The sequence below is a fragment of the Lotus japonicus genome, chromosome 6, assembly GCF_012489685.1.
Source record: "Lotus japonicus ecotype B-129 chromosome 6, LjGifu_v1.2".
Classification (NCBI taxonomy): Eukaryota; Viridiplantae; Streptophyta; class Magnoliopsida; order Fabales; family Fabaceae; genus Lotus; species Lotus japonicus.
Window position 1 is genome coordinate 25,022,254 of NC_080046.1, and position 16,979 is coordinate 25,039,232.

Here is a 16,979-nt window from a genome sequence, read left to right on the forward strand (position 1 = left end):
CAATATCAACGTGAACCAGAAGCGCCACGCCTGGTCTCCGCCATCGCAGCCTCCGTTGTTCCGTCATTCATCCTCGCGGCCACCGCATCGAGACCGTCCCGGAGTTTCCCCTTGTCGTCAGCGACTCTGATGTGAATGGAGATTTGGATGTAGCATCTGATTGGGAGCACAGAGTTAGCAAGCTGTTGCAAAAGCATTTTTGGTTTCAGCATTGAAAAGTTTTCAGAAGGAAGCCCTAGCTGCTTGGGTTTGCAATTGAAGATTGTCTTGTTCTTGCTACAACATGATCTGGTTTTGTTATTTCTCTCTGATTAATCTTGTGTGCTTCTTAGTAATTGTGTATTTATTTACAGGAAGGTGTGCTTTCAGATTCCTGCATTGTTAATTGGGAAAGTGGTGGTTGTGATTTCACCCTTGATAAGCTTGATGCAAGACCAGTGCTGGAAGCTAACAAAGTATGGGCTCAGTTTCCTGCATTGTTAATTTGTCTGTGATATTTACGATTTAGAGATAAACAATATGTACTGAAGTTTCAGCTTTTGATATTTACTGAAGATCCCATAACATTAAATACTGTGGCCTGATTTGATATTATTCAGAGGCAGAACTTATGGTAATGTCATGGAACCATTTCTGCTAAAGCACTGAATTATTTTGCGATGATTTTAGACTTATGTTAGGAAATGCTTTTGAAAAAGTATCAGGCTACTTCTTCATCTTCTTGATATAAAAAAAAACTAGTCCTTCTAATCTAGGAATTTTAAAGCCCTAATGATAACAAACAACTACATAGTTCCGCTGCCTAATGGAATTTTCATTTTAAGAACTTAGATGTTGGTTATTTGTGTCTGCATATATAAATCATACTTTTATGGTTTTTTTTATAGATCTCTTGAGTGCTTCACTTTTCCTTAACTCGTTTTAGTTATGCCTGCTAAAGCAACTCTGTTTGACAAGAACTGCAATCCTCTACTGGAGCTTGGAACTGGTCCTTACAATACTATTCGATGGAATCCAAAGGGAAGATGTATCCTCAACTAATGAATTGGCATTCACCATATTCAATAAAATAAATTTTAAGTCTCAGTCTTCAGGAGTTTTCATTCTTTTTCAATCAAATCTTTAAAAGGGCCTTTGAGGGTATTGGCCTGGTTGGAATTCTGAAGAGGCTCATTATTATTTGATATAAGTATCCGAATCAGGGTAAAAGTAAAAAGTTATTGTATTTTGTGGCCTTGACCTTTGGTGTCCAGTTTTATGTTTGGCTGGCTTTGGTAACTTACCTGGTGATATGTATGTTCTCCTGACTGATCGAATCATTATGCTTTCTTTTAACATTCTGTTTTGGTGGAAGGAATTTGGTGCTTGATTCCCTTATCTAGAACTACTAAGTGCATGTTTGAACTTTGAATTTGAATACACAGTGGAAACAGGGAGCCAAAATCACGGTTGACAGAAGCAAACCTCCCTTAGCTTTTGTGGCTGCCCACCGTGATTTTGTCTTCACCATGGTTTTCCACAATGTATCCAAACACGCACTAGCTCACCTTATTATAAAATAAAATTATTACTTACAGTCACTTTTAGATGCTAAGTATCACTTAGAGATGAAATAATTGGTGCCTTTGCTTGCTTTTTGGCTCTTAGTACTGAATGCATCTGTCGCTATTCTCATTTTCATCTTAATTTTAAGTTTTGATGATTAACTGCAAGTCTATTTTCTTATTTTTAGCATTTTCCAAGATCAAAACATCTTTTTTTGCAAGTATATGCTGTACTTCCATATGACACATGCTCAAATTGGTGCAAGTATGCAAAAACATGCTATGAATAAGGAATCCATATGTTTTTCACGCTTACTTTATAGGTGTTCTGGGATTACGCGGATAAGAAACAGCTCGCAGCAACTAAGGTTGAATGGTCTGTTACAAGTGAATGGTCTCCGGATGGGTGCTATTTCATGACAGCGACAACAGCTCCGAGGCTTCAAGTTGACAATGGGTATGTTACAATTGGCCATTAGTGGTCCGTGTTCTACTCGTTACGATGCCTGAAAAATATCACGCAATTATGTTGCCAGTGTGATACATCATCCAGATTTGTTCCTTTGATTATCAATTATAGGTGATCAATTTAAACAACATTTATGGGGTGATATAGGTCACTAACCAAATTAATTATTGGGAGAATATTTTGCTGATTGTTATACGTTGGTTTCCACATGTTTTAATTTATTCACTAAGAAAGCATTTTGTTAATGTTATTTTATTCCATTGTAGGATCAAGATTTTTCACTACAATGGATCATTGTACTTCAAGAAGATGTTTGACAAGTTGTTCCAGGTTAGTCATGTCCTGAACTCTGATTAATAAGTCCCAAAGTTTTTTCTATTACCTTTATGAAGACATCATTGATATTGTTTACGAACTATATACAGGCTGATTGGAAACCAGAGTCGCCAAGTAAGTTTGGTGACATCGCTGAATTAATCAAGTCTATAGACTCTGTAAAACTTGAAGATAAAAAAACCCATCAGGTTCATACACATATCCTAATATATCATCTAGTGATGAGTTATGTCTCTTTTGTTCTTTGAAGACCGTGGACTAATTGCAGGTCAAGGACCAAAACCTACCCAGGCTTCTACAAAAGCCTCATCTGCCAACCCCCCTGCGCAAAACCCCTGCCTATTGCCCACCACTTGCTAAGACTGCAGCTGTTATTCAGGCACAGGTACACACAGTCACAATCTATGCTCTTAATTGCCATTGTTTCTATTTAAATTGTCAATATAAATTATCAGCAACACTTTTGCATGGCGTTACTTATATGTAGTTATGAATTGTTTTGACCATTGTTAAAATTGGACCGGTTAAGGTCCATTTGAAGGAAAACCGCTAAATTCAGAATCAGTGAGAACCAGATTAAAATTAGTGAAACTGGACAAAATAATTGAACTGGCGTGAACCAGCCATATTTCAAAAGTTGCCAAAAAAAATCAAAATTTGAATACATTTTGTTTAAATTTAAGAAAAACATATTTTATTCAAATAAAAGTCAAATGTCAAGTTATAATACCCACGTATATATGTGGATTATTATTATTTTTATCTTTTTTTCATTTCTATCTGATAAAATATAATATATGATGATTTTATGTCAATTTAAAATTTAATTTGACTTAATTCTAACATTTTATGTTAATGAATTATTTAATATGTTATACAATACTAAAAACCTATATTTAATTATCACGGTTCAACTGAACTGTGAACCAATGACTTCACTGATTCACTGAACGGAGTTTTAAAACATTGGTTGAGACCCTTATTAGTGGTTGATCTGACATGCATGTTTATGCATCTTCCAATAAATTCTTGGAGTTGAGTTTTCATTTTGGTTAATGTTCTAATGATGTCAAAATGATTTTGTATCTGCAGCTACTTGGAGAGAGCCCTTCAGAGTAAGTCCCTTTCTCCCTTTTCCCCTCTTCTTTATATGCTTCTTATGATTTACATTCTTTAATTAAATGCTTGTTGTTGATTAATTTAGAACATTGAGCAAGAATGCTTTACGAAACAAGGAAAAAAGGGAGAAGAAAAAGGCGGCTACAGATGCCAGTTCTTCATGATTGAATCAAGATTCTCCCTGGCTCACTCTAGATTCCTTCTCTATTACTGCACTCAAATGCATGAGAAGTTGAGGCTTTTGGGTTTAAGCTTCTTGAATTTAATTGTATCACGTCCCTGGCAGAGAACTTCAGGCAATTTTGGTTTGTTTGGATCTTTGAGATCATTGAAGTTTTGATTTTATATGTTTTGTGCTTCTTTAATTTATAATTGGGATATAGTATTAGTGGTGAGAGTAGAAGATAATATTTTATGTGCAGGCTTTGAAGTTCAGTTTGACGAAGATGGCTGTCTAATCCCCTTAAATATCTGCCCAAATCAGAAAGAATAGTCTCTTCCAAGCCAGTAGTAGGGCACAAGGCTTGAGAAGTCTCAACCCGAAAAATCAAATCAAAATAAATCAGTGAAGTGAGGGAGAGTTCGTTAAATACAGGAAAAAGGGTGGAAGCTACTCTCAACATTTCTCAGACTTCCATCTCTTTCTCTCTACTAAACTCACATTTAACTCCTCTAAAACCCTGCCTTCAATCAATTCCGGTTCCTAGTTAAGAAAGAAAAACTAGGGGTGTCCACCGGTCGGTTCCGGTCGGATTCGGGCCAAAAAAATCGGGTTTGGGGTGAAAATACACACAGCACCAAAACCGCCACCGTCCGGTCAGCATCTCGGATTTAACGGGTTACGGATTGCACAGGTTAGGTTTACATCGGGTGGGTTCTTACGGGTCTCATGAACCTTCCAAATCCAAAAGTTTTACCAAATAAAAAAGAGAAAGGGTGAGAAACAAAGAAAAGTCAGTGATCAGAGGTAGGTGGCGACGTCGCAGAGGTGAGCAAACACGAAGCAAGTGCTTTCTCAGTAAAGTGAAGCTTCATCTTCTCCAACAACATGAACTTCGACCAGATCCGCCGGAGAAGACAAAGGCACACGCTCTTTGTTCCCTGTCTTCTATGCCCGCAAAGGTGATGAAGATTTGGGTTTTGATGGTTGTCGTTTAAGCTTAAGGCTATGATTTGGTTTGACCTGTCTTTGGCTCTAAAGTAAGGGAGGGCTCAATGTTAATGGAAATAAAAAGACAGGGAAGGAGGAAGAAGCTAACTAGAGCTCAGAGCATTGGAGTATGAAAGAACATTGGAGAATATTCATACATTAGATCTTTTTTACTTTTTATTGTATCAATGAATTAAAGTAGTTTGAAGTCAAAAGAAAGTATAGGTTGCAGGTCTCGAGACATGTGATTAGCTTTGTGGACAGAAGTTCTGGAGTCATTTTTTCTCATCATCAACACTTCTCTTTCTCTCTCCGGAAATCCTTACTTGATCCTCATCCACTCCCCCCACCAATGAGATTTTCTCCTTTACTGCTCCCATTAACCAACTCTTAGTATTTAATTATTATTTGTATATGTATGGCCTCGGTCAGATCGAAATCCGATTGTTTGTTTTTCAAACACCCGATTCCGACCGTGAAACTCGTCTGAACCCGAACATTTTCAACCCGCTAAACCGGTTACCCGTTAAAATTCACCCGTTTCATTTTTGCTTCAAGCGGGTTTTCCGGGTTCGGGCGGGCCCGGGTTTCATGGACAGCCCTAAAAGAAACCAAACAACACCTTCATCTAAGATTGCCCTGAAATTTTCTAGTAAATAATATACAACAATAGTAGAAAAAGAGAAGAGGAAGAGAAAGAAGAGTGGACGAGGCTTACATCAACAAATGGAGAAAGGAAAAGAAAAAGGAGCATAATTCCGAGCTTACAATCTTTTTAAGCATCACAGAGGTTTGTTAATATCTGGCTCAAGGTTGTGGCGCTGTCTTCGATTGATAAGTCATGGAATCATCTCCATGACTTGTGCTTCTTCTATATATGTTTGCCCTCAAGTGTGATTTCCTTAATTCATTTTATCACATCAAACGATCGCATATTCTGATATATCTCGGTACTAAATGAAGCTGGAAGTATTTGATGGGATATGATAGTGTTGTGTTTATATTGAAAGATGTTGAGGTTATGCTTCACTCATGAAGATGTCATGTTCCATGAAATCAACCGTCAAAGTAGTAAATCACCAATTGAGAAATTAAGAGATGCATATGGTTAATCTCCAGCCATGAAGCTATAAAGCATGACCAAGACTTTCATAGTGAGACTTCATTCACTAAGCTTTTAGAAATAGTAGTTTGATTTATGTTTCATGATAGAAGCAAATTACCAATTGAGAACTTAAGAGATGCATATGGTCAATTTCTAGCCATGAAGCATTATAAAGACCTTTCAACAACATACATCTTTCATAACAAAATTTCATTCACCAAATTTCTAGTTTTTTTTTTTTTTAAATGATGTTGAGATTATGCAACATTCATGAATAGATGTCATGGTGCTTTATGAGTTTTTTTTTTATAAGATTTGATTTTATTGAAGTATATAGTTGCCAATAAAAAATGATTATACAATTTACTATGTGATAAAGGAAAACGACGTCATGACACTTGAATATCAAGTCTTATTGAAGATCATTTTGTCGGTCAAGAACTCTTCTTCAAAGTTCAAACAAATGCTGATATTACATAATCGAATGGAGAGGAGTGTTATCATGTGCTTAGAATGGAAGATGCTAAACTAATTTCAATATTCCTCTCAAGTGGCTCATTGCTTACACCCTTGAAGGCGAAGGTTTTTCATTTTATAGGGAGGCTAAAGCGGTAGGAATTTTTTGGCCAAAACTCGGTGATAGCCTGATAGGGATCTGCCTTTATTAGTTGAGGGGATGTTATCATCTATTTCTATGTTTAATAATATGCTTTCATATTTCAAAAAAAAGGGATAAATTTGAAACAGGGAAAAACAAAGGTTTAGGAAGATGTAAATTTAAATTTAAAGTCAAAGGGGCTGAAGTTTGTATTACAGATCTGTTGAAACTACTTTATCAGAGGTAGTAAGCTAGGCCAATAGGACCATTAAAGACCAACAAGAACTGTCTATGTAATTATTCCTGGGTGCAAATTTAAGAGACCACCATTCTTAATTACAAGGCTACCTCGAAATTCATATGCTTCCTAATCTTATACCAGATTTAATTATTATGCTAACAACGTAAATCAGAAGCCATCTCTTTTTTCAATTTTCCTGTATACCATAGTTTTGTGAATATGCCCAATATTGCACCAAATTTTGTAAAAGTGAGCTCCATATGCGCATTAAGATTGTACAGTACAATCTGTACCCAATGCTATTATTCGTTGCTATAAAAGAGAAAGAGGAGAATACTCAGAATAGTAAATAAATATTTCTTTTACCAAATTGCATAAAGGGACATAAGTTACAAAGTAAAGTGGCGCTTTAATTAAATGCACCTCAAATCAATCTGACAGTCCTTGTGCAATAGACACTCCAAGTCTAAAAACTGGACAGACCAAATAAAATAGAATTTCTTGCATTGAAGTACATTCATGAATGGTGCAAGTGAAACCACGTGTGTGTTTAGGGTGCATTATAGGATTTCCTTGGCTACCAATACGTCACATTGATATGCCTGTGGTCTGAGCCACCTTGCAGAAACATCAAAAGTGTGAAAGAGGTGGAAAGAATAGAGTTATAAGAAAGAGAGAGAGAAAAAAAAAAAGAGATGTGATATGTGATAATATGATTGAAAGATAAGAGACAAATAGATAAAAAAGTGAAGTAAAAGTGAAATTAAGGTGTGAATAAATCCTAACTCAATTAATTAGGTTACACCATTTACCATTTATGTCAACCCGCTACACGATGCCATCATCTTTATGTCGACACGCTTCCTGATGCACTTCAACTTTATGTCATTGTGCTCCATCACTTCATATCAACACACTTAACAATGCACTTAAACACATCCTCTCACATATTTCGTTGGACCTTATCTCAACTCTTCTATATTCATACGCCATCTCTGATTGCTGAGATTTGGTTTTTCACTAGCTGTATGTGATTAAAGAACCCTGTGATCATAAAATTTGTACAACAAATAAACTAGTGGAATTATTGATGCCAAATTGTCTTAAAGTGTCATTACTTCTATAGGCGCATCTGTAAGATCAAGATTTGGTCATGTGGTACAACTTTATGTTTTGATGATAACAAGTATTTATTTGTGGATGAACAATTATGATACTCTAACGTTTGTCTTGAGTGTTTTGACAAACAGGTTCTGATTCTGACACCAGAAGATATATTCATCAGAAGATCTGAAGATCAGAAGTTCTGAAGATCAGAAGATCTGAAGACCAGAAGATCTGAAGATCTGAAGACCAGAAGATCTGAGGATCAGAAGATCTGAAGACCAGAAGCTCTGAAGGTCCAGAAGCTCTGAAGGTCCAGAAGCTCTGAAGGACCAGAGGCTCTGAAGGTCCAGAAGCAGAAGTTACGAAGGTCAGAGGATCCAAGCTTCCCTCTGACTCTGATCACCAAGCTTCACAAGTTCCAACATGAAGCGTCGTCAGATCAGAAGTAAATGGTTACAGGCAAATGTCTCTATCAAGAAGTACAAGAGCAGTGTACTATTCTGACAAGCCTACATACCAAGGTTCAGCCACAGCAGGTTCTGGAAGTTCCAGAAATGCCCTCCAACGGTCATATTCTCTCAACAGAAATATCCTTTGCACCTTGGACTATTTAAGGCTGAAGAAGAGAAGAAAGACTGAGGAGAGAGAAACCAAGAGCTGCAATACAAGAAAATATTCAAGCCTCCACTTTCTTCATCAGATTTTATACCTCGTCTGGCTTCATCCTGCTAAACCCAAATTTATCTGTCCATATTGATTCTGCTTCTTCTGCAGCTGGCAGTACAAGGCTCTTCACATTCATGAAAGCCAAAAGCCTCTCATTGCAGGAGAAGAGTGTTTGGAAGTAGCCCTGTTTGTGTCAAGCCAATGTTATAATTATTGCACTAACAAGACATAGCGACAAATGGTCACAATACACAGCCATCAATCAAAATTCCAGAGCACATCAAGTTTCAACCAAATAGAGGAAAGAATACAATGTAAGTGAAAAAAACCAGAAGTAAAGTCTCATACCTTCCCGTGATTCCTGTTACTTGTTGCAACTAAAGGAAGTTCAGCAACATCTGAGCCGAAAATTCGAAGCATGGCCGCAGATACCACAGATGAACTTCAATGTTAAAGAAACAAGCTGTAAGCAGCACTAGAAGTGTTAAATAATAAAAGTTAAATACAGAAAACCACTTCTTACTTGACTACTAGTAATGCACAATACATTTCTCCAAACTCCTGACCCCGCACATTCCTTCTGTACATGACATACAATAAGTGAGACAAAGGAAAGAAAAAAACTCAAGAGAAAAATTATACGCGAAACAAATGCATTTGAAGAAGTTTCTAACCCATAAACCATGGCTGGAATAAGGTCACGTCCACTAGCTGCGTCAACTATAGGATTGAAGCATTCCTGAAACAAGGGAAGTTTCAATCTTAAATCCAATTAATGTTTTAAATGATATTATGGAAAACTCATGGTTTGCCAGGTATAATAGATAAGCTCTGTCATAAAGATTAACATTGTAAAACATAAAACAAAAGTAATGATATGTCACAGAATCACCATAAATATAAAAAGGCATAATAACAAGTCAATAACAACAGAAGTCAAAAAGTGTGAGAGGAAAAGATGTACAGCACCATATTGTAAACAAGTTGAAGCATCTAAGGTGTCTAAAAAGAGGGTTAATGACATGGGTTGTGAAGTTCAGAACAGGGAAGGAAATGAACAGAAAAAGGAGGTATCATAGAAACACTGCATAGACCTTCACAAACCTTGAAAACAGAAGTGGGACATACACGAGTTGCTGGCTTGCTGCAAAGAGCACAAAATGCCATGGGTAGCCAGAGAAACAACCAAAAACTGTGAAGGTAAAACCAGGCGAGGCAGTATGGAAGAATGCACAAAATCATGATTTGGGACCACGATGGCCACACTATCATTATACATAACACAGGGAGGATACACGATGCTGTCGTGGTCAAACAGCACCACAAAATTCAACGATTGACTACTTTGTACATAGTTTCCCAAAAAGTGGTTCATATATCTTTTTTCTCCCATATGCTGATTTTACTATCTTCCTCCAAGACATGTGGCTTTACCATTGTTAGTTATTGATAACTTTAAATTACCCTTTTTATGTTAAAATTTCTTTCTGAATCTCAATAGCTTATATTTTCAACATGTCAAGATTACTTTGAAATTTCCTACTTTATGTCAAAATTTTCTTTTTCTTTCCAAATCCTAGATGCTAATGCACTCAATTCCTCTTAATACATTAAAAAACGTTCTTTTTACATTCGTTGAAGAGAAACAGAAATGGATCAAAAAAGGGCAAAGTATTTGGTTTCTGTTTTATTGCTACCTTCGACATTTGTCTTAAAAAGATAAAAGATATACTAAAAGAGAGACAAGGTTGTGTCGTGTGTAGGACATCAGTGGAGAAGTACATGACCCACTTAATGGTGGTTCACTTCTTCAATTTGGGGAAGTGGTTGAATCACCTGTTTACCAGGCGGGATCCCTTACCAGGCATGGTTTTTAGTTTTTACAATTAGCTTCAACATATCAATTGCTGAAGGAACAGGACATCAATATAAAAACATGATAGTAGTGTATTAGAAACAAAATTTTATATTAAAGGTTTTACATAGAGATAGGATTGCCATCAAAAGAGAAGAAAAAAAATATTTTTCTCAACACTGACTGGAGGAATGTCAGTGACAAAATTCATTTTTCGAGGTGGTTCCAAGGCTGGAACAAATAATCAGGGTTGTAACTTCACTAAATCATGCAATTGATCCAATTAGTTGAGAATAAAAAAAATGAAGCAAATATAATTGCCTAGGAAGCACAAGTTTTTGAGGAAAAACACTCAGAATCCAAAGGTTTAGTTGTGTTAGGTCTAATTTCTGCACCATGAAACAGTGAAAAACAGCAAAGTTATATACACCTAGCTCAGTAGAACTGGAATACCAAGTGACTCAAAAATGAAGTAAGCCATTAAAAAGTAACACTGATAATATTAAAAAGTAAGCTAGAAACTAAATCATCTAATATGAAATGTGCACATGTAATGTTATGTGTGAGATGGATCCTTATACTATAGTCAAATAGATCATAGTGCCCCACAAATGAATTAATGTATGGAATCCACATTTTTTTGTACTTTATTATGAAAATCATTGAAGGAAAAGTTAAGCCAGTATTCCATAACAAACAATTTCTTCTTTTTTGTACTGTTAGTGCAATTAAAACAATATTGTACATTATGCGTATACCTACTAAATTTAATTCTCCTAGATACTTAGAAATGGAAAAGCTGGTATAGACATTTATAGAGTTTCCTGGTTGCTTGTATTGGGATTATCAGGCGATAATTTAATTTTATCGGTCAATCCTCAAAATGTTTTCCTCTGTAATACATATAGCTAATTTTCACCATGTTTGGATCTACTTTAACTCTCTCATGATCATTTTTCCCTATGTAAGAATTACTTCTAATAGCTTCTTCCAGAATCATTTAACCCCCAAATGAGAAAATCTATTAAATTTACAAACATGCACTCAGTGAATGTGGACGATCCACTCTACCTTTCATTTATACTTTTCTGATCTAAAGGAAATTTCTGGCCACTTTACCAAATCTAAACAAATACAATCAATACCAGATGTCAATCTCCTTCATTACAATTTATCCTCCTTCATTCCAAACAGCTTTACAATTTATCCTTTATCCTCCCTATTAAACAGTCAATATTAGCATGACCAAATGATCTCAGACACGAAACCATCCACCCTTTTTCCTCCTACAAACTGCCACAAGTTAATTTTAGCACCACAGAACATGGAGTCAATGAAACAAAATTAGAAACAAGTAGCACACTATGAGCATGTGTGGAAATTAATTGATTCTGAGAAAAGAGGAGTATGTCATATATCTAAGTAGCCAACAAACATATGAAAGAAGAAAGTAGATAAAGACAAAACATGCACAATCACTATAGAAAATCAAAAGTTAATAGCACAATTTAACAGTACCAAATCATGAAAATGGCCAAAGAAAAATCAACAATGAATTAAGAGCTTTACCATTTGGATGCATTACGTAGTAAAGTTCACGTTTCTTAAATTTCAATCGCAAATTTGATGTGCCAACATTTGATGACAAAGAGTGATTTTGAACATTACTCATTGCAATTGGTCACATCACATGGTTAAAACATGAAAGTCCTGAACTTTCCACAAACCCAAATCAATAAAGAATTCATAATGTAAATTAAATTCACATAAAAAAATGTGAAAGGTCGAGGAAGGAGAAACCTGGATCAACTTGCGCTAGACAGTCGGTACGATTTGTGAAAGATAATCCACTACATAGTCCATATACCTCGGTAACCAAATCACTCAAACTCCCTTGAATGCCCAGTCTCATAAATTGACTTCTTTAAAGCAATCAATTAATCTCACTATGCAGAACATAAACAAAGGAATTAGTGATGATAAACAAAGAAATTGGAGAACTCGACAGAGAGAGATAGAGAGAGGCACCCAAATCGAAGGAATAATGTAAAAATTCCCAGATTTTTCAAATGGACCTCTCACAATGAACAAAATATTGGAGGTGCGATTCAATAAGGTGCTACTCAGCCTAAAACGGGTTGCTCTTTCACCTTCATGATTCTTGCTTTCGCACATTTATCCTATTTCATTGAACAACTAGTGTGCCTGAAACTAAAAACTTGTCAGACAGCAAACAAGAAAATCATTCAGGAAAACACAAAGTAAACAAGGCAAGAAACAAATGAGTGTTATGCACAATTGAAACCATGGTGACAATCAAATTATGTCACTAAACTCACAAATGGTTCTTACCCATTGTTGCAACAGATCCTGCTAATTTAAGTTTAAAATGGTATAAATTAAATTAGGAACATAAGATAATAACAAAAATATTAGAAAATCCAGTTTGAGCACAAGGTAAAAAATTTGATAGTCTCTTATATGGTCCCCGACTGATCTTAAAAGTAGTTTATTATAATTAAATTAAGAATAGAAAATATCCCATGAACATAGTAGAGCCCAAAAGTAGAACACCCTTTTAACAAAATCAAAGCACAAATATAGTAATGAAAATGAACATAAAAAAATAAAGGAGAAGGTGAGTTTTGTATGTTGTTCATCCCTAATGTTCACCCAGACAAAGAATATCGTATAAAACAACCTATGTCTTTGCTTCTGGCTTTAAACCATGACATATCAAATAGATCTCTCTTGATGAAGGTCTTGTGGCTTTAGGCCTCAGCTACGATGACTTTCTAAATAATGGTTTACAAATCTGACTGATTTCTGCAGCAGAAGATTTCAAAGAGATTAAATAAACACATTACGCAACCAAATCAGCTGGAATAAAACTAGTCTTGAGAAAAATGATCCACCTTTGGAATCTTCACTCTCCAAAATCTTTATAATAAGGTTCCCTCCGACTTGCAAGACTCCCTTATCATTTGAACCGGATGGATCATCAACACTTTGCTCCTCCCGAATATAGTCATCATCATCATCAGCTGAAGCTTGAACAGAAGAAGCAGCACTGCCAATTGTGATTCCAGAAACCGATGGACATGTATGAAAGTATCACAGAAAACCCTTTTTGCTGCAGAAAACAAATCACCAAAAATCAGTTTCTAAGCCAAGATAGACCAATCATCCAAAAAAACACCCTCATATCAAAGTCAATTTTTTTAATGGCTAGTTTAGCATATGCACAGAATTTTGTTTTCCTGACAAATGGTAAGCCAAATGAGAAAGAGATGAATAACAGAGGAAGTAAAATTAAAAATTGAACATAAGAGCGGAAGGTAGGAGATTGAACTCACCGTGCGAGGTACTACTCTTCATCTAGTCATGTCCTCTGGTACAACCACAAAAAATCTAAAATGCCAAGACAATCTACATTCCTCTTGTACAATGTTACATGTTTTGTGTTCCTAAATTTGAAATTGGAAACCAGGGGTAGTCATATTGAAGGATATGGGGCTTGAGCTTGACGGCGACAAATTGAATGAGAGAATCGGAGACGGCGAGACGCGGTTGGGTTTGCTTCGTCAGCGAGAGGCACAATGGGTGGGATAAGGCGGTCGTGAGCAGGCCAGCGCCGAGAGCGGTGCTAGAACGATGAGACGCGACGACGTTTGGGTCCTTGGCGGAGACGACGGTCATGAGCTTCAACGGCCGTGTGCGGTGAGACGCCGGAGAGAGATTGGCAGGAGAGGAACCGGATCCGACTGTAAAGTGATAAGGAGATGCAGAAGAGGTGGAGATAAAGAGATAGTGAAAATGTGAGAGAGTAAGATGAAAATGACAGATTAGTGAGATAGGAAATCTCAAGTACAATAGAGATAAGATTTCTATAATTTTTTATTTTTTCTTCTCCAATTGAGTCCTGAATACTTTGACAGATGAAAAAGAGAGGGAAACTAAAAGAAGGAAGAGCGGGAACTCTGAAAGGAGCATAAAGATTAAAATAAGCCAAAAAAGGAGGAGCTCACACGTAAAATCAATTGACTAAAATCAGTGTTTTAATCTCAAAAAAATCAAAATATGAGCGGGAAAATTTAAATTTTGAGCGCCAAAAATTAAAATCAGGTTATTTCGTTCATGTTAATTTTTATGCACTCACAGTATAAAAGGTTTTACACGATCATTCAATCACAACATTCTATTTCCTATTTTAAATATTATGAAATTTAAAATTAGTTATGAGCCAAAAAATTGAGATATGATTGAACCTGTGTAAACTTATTTACACTGTCAGTGCATGAAAATTAATCTCTATTTAATTATTAGTAGAATAAAATCATTTATTTACTTGAATGATTAAATGTGTATGCACCGACAGTGTAAACTTTGTTTACACTTTACACATACATCCAATTAAACTTTTGATTGTATGAACACGTCAAGTTGGCTAATCTTTGTAACTTATCAACCTTGAAAGCTTTATCAGGTTGTTTCGACAAGTTGATCTTAACCGAAATATCTAATGTTAAAAACTTAAAAGCTTTATATGCCTGGTTATGTTGTTTTGACATGTCAATAATCTTGCTTGAACTAGCTAATATTAGGAACTTAAGATCGAGATTAGCTAACGATGTGTTGTTCAACATGGCCGACTTTCTGACAAGTCACTCTTGACCTTTTTATATAAATATAATCTAACATCAATTTCATTTTGACCATCCATCGTGACAATTTTGATCCTCCATGAGTTTCATCCTGGCTATCCATCGGGTTCATCCTAATCATCTATCATGATCATATTGACCACCCATCATGACATCCATCATCAAGATCACAATCATCCATCATGTTCATCCTGATCATCCATATGGTTCATCCTGATCGAATATTCTTTACAGATGTTATAATTGTGGCCTGTTCTAACAAGATGGTCATTAGAATAGATACTCTAGTTTAATCGGAACTATTAAAACAACTAACCTTAAGTTAAGAGTGTAACTAGAATAACTAACCCTAGCTAGGGACTATTGAATAACTAACCTTAGGTTATTAAAGTTAGTAGAACATATAATCATAGTTTAGTCAGGACTATGAAATAACCAACCCTAGTTCAAGGTCCAAGTGTAAATGTTCTATAGTTTCCTCTTCATCATTGGGTTCTCTGAGGTGTGTCGTAACTCTCGAGGGTCCAAATCAAAGAGTTTAATCATCATGAAGTTAATGCTTAAAGTAGTCGAGAAGGATAAGATTCCTCTCCATCTTCTTTAGTTCATTTTTTCATCCCTCCTCCTTATTATGATTATCAACATAATTAAGAGTATTTATAATAACAACCAACAGTTAGTTAATCATTTATTTTAACTCAGATTAATCAATCAAAATGAGATTTTATTAATTTCAAAAACTGTGAATTAAAGTCTCAAAAGTATGTTTTTGATATTGAAAAATCCTTAGAAAAAACTCATAAATGAAATCAGAAGAAAAAAGAACTCGGAAAAAAGAAAAATGGGCTAGTTTTTTTTTCATCTGCTGGCCCCTCCTTTTTTTGTGTAAAAAACACATATCCGGGCCTTTTTGCATTAGCCCATTCTGTTGGTTTTTTTTGTTTGGCTGATGGCCCTTCACTTTTCTATAAGGATTTGATTGTTTTTTTTTCTTGGGCTAGTTTTTTTTGCTACTGACCCCTCCTTTTTTGGTGCCAAAAATTCATATCTGGGCTTTTTTGCATTAGCCAATTCTGTTGGTATTTTGTTTGGCTGATGGCCCTTTTTTTCATACCTTGACTCTTTTTTTTGCGCTAACACAAGTTGACTAATCTTAAGTTAAGAGAACCACTATAATAGATAAACCTGATTTAAGCTATAGTTTAACTGAGACTATAGAATAACAAGCTCTAGTTTAACTGAGACTATAGAATAACAGAGTCTAGTCTAACTGAGACTATAGTATAACTAAGCTTCAGTTAGGAGGGTCATTAGAATAACTAACCCTAGTCTAATCGAGATAATGGTATAACTAACATTCGTTTAAAAGGGTCAATGGAATAACTAACGTTAAGTTAAGAGGTCATTAAAATGGATAATCCTAGTTTAACGTAGACTTTAGAAGAACTAAATTAGGTTAAAAGTGTCATTATCCATCAATTCACTAGTATTCATTTAAATATTATAATTGATCTAATCATATCCGCAAATTTGGAAAGATTTTCATGAAACGAATACCACCGTTGCCTCTGGAATGATCGAAAACCTTAGAATCGGCTCCCCTTAGACCCAAAACGGATAAAAATGACCAAAATTATTAAAAAAACACATTACTTAAGTTTATTCAAAGGCCAATATCTGGTCCTATTTGCAAATCTGGAAAGATTTTCAAGAAACGAACCACACCATTGCGTCCGGAATGGTCGAAAACCTTAGAATCGACTCCTCTTGGACCCAAAACGGATAAAAAAGACCCAAAATTTCCAAAAAACACATTCTGCCACATGTCAGCACGAGAACAAGCCACGTCAGCGTCTCTGACGTCATCAGGCGAGTGTGTCTCACAGCCGAGAGTGGCCGCCACTCTCCTTCTTCCTCTAGCGCGAGTGGGGCGCGTGGCCGAGAGTGGGCTCACTCTCCGGCCACCTCGCCGGCAAGTGCGGGAGAGTGTAGCTTCGTCCGGGCTCCGTTTGAGATTCCGGAACTTGTTCCGGACTCGTCTCAACCTTCTGAATCCATCCATGACCTCAGATTTTCATTTTGGGAACTTTTAAAAATGGGTCATTTTCGAAAATGATGATTCCGG

At 35.9% G+C, this 16,979-nt stretch overlaps 1 protein-coding gene, 1 long non-coding RNA gene and 1 pseudogene across 10 annotated transcripts; 2 read left to right on the forward strand and 1 right to left on the reverse strand.

The window, feature by feature from the left end:
* The first annotated feature begins 255 nt into the window (after positions 1-255).
* LOC130726828 (uncharacterized) lies at positions 256-1,468 on the forward strand. 2 transcript variants are annotated; one of them, XR_009015018.1, is made up of 3 exons: positions 256-455; positions 888-1,027; positions 1,254-1,468. It is a non-coding gene; the product is annotated as an uncharacterized LOC130726828 (long non-coding RNA). The 2 variants fall into 2 exon arrangements; XR_009015017.1 differs by having other exon boundaries at positions 926-1,027; positions 1,254-1,313.
* Positions 1,469-1,791: 323 nt separating this feature from the next.
* LOC130725149 (uncharacterized) lies at positions 1,792-3,815 on the forward strand (annotated as a pseudogene).
* A 3,096-nt stretch (positions 3,816-6,911) lies between these two features.
* Positions 6,912-14,059, reverse strand: LOC130722253 (uncharacterized). Of its 8 annotated transcripts, none has more exons than XR_009013847.1 (9): positions 13,547-14,059; positions 13,106-13,323; positions 9,440-13,016; positions 9,010-9,074; positions 8,859-8,915; positions 8,684-8,777; positions 8,379-8,519; positions 8,187-8,285; positions 6,912-7,606 (listed from the first exon to the last, which is right to left on the reverse strand). XR_009013847.1 is itself a non-coding variant. In XM_057572936.1 (9 exons), the coding sequence occupies exons 5-9, from the start codon at positions 9,605-9,607 to the stop codon at positions 8,373-8,375; spliced, it is 531 nt and encodes a 176-aa protein (XP_057428919.1). In that variant the 5' UTR covers positions 9,608-12,136; positions 12,341-12,395; positions 12,892-13,016; positions 13,106-13,323; positions 13,547-14,046; the 3' UTR covers positions 7,661-8,372. The 8 variants fall into 8 exon arrangements, 6 of the variants coding, with proteins under 6 accessions (XP_057428919.1, XP_057428918.1, XP_057428916.1 ...); XR_009013846.1 differs by lacking the exon at positions 6,912-7,606 and adding an exon at positions 7,661-8,076; XM_057572936.1 differs by lacking the exon at positions 6,912-7,606 and having other exon boundaries at positions 7,661-8,519; positions 9,440-12,136; positions 12,341-12,395; positions 12,892-13,016; positions 13,547-14,046.
* Positions 14,060-16,979: the final 2,920 nt, after the last annotated feature.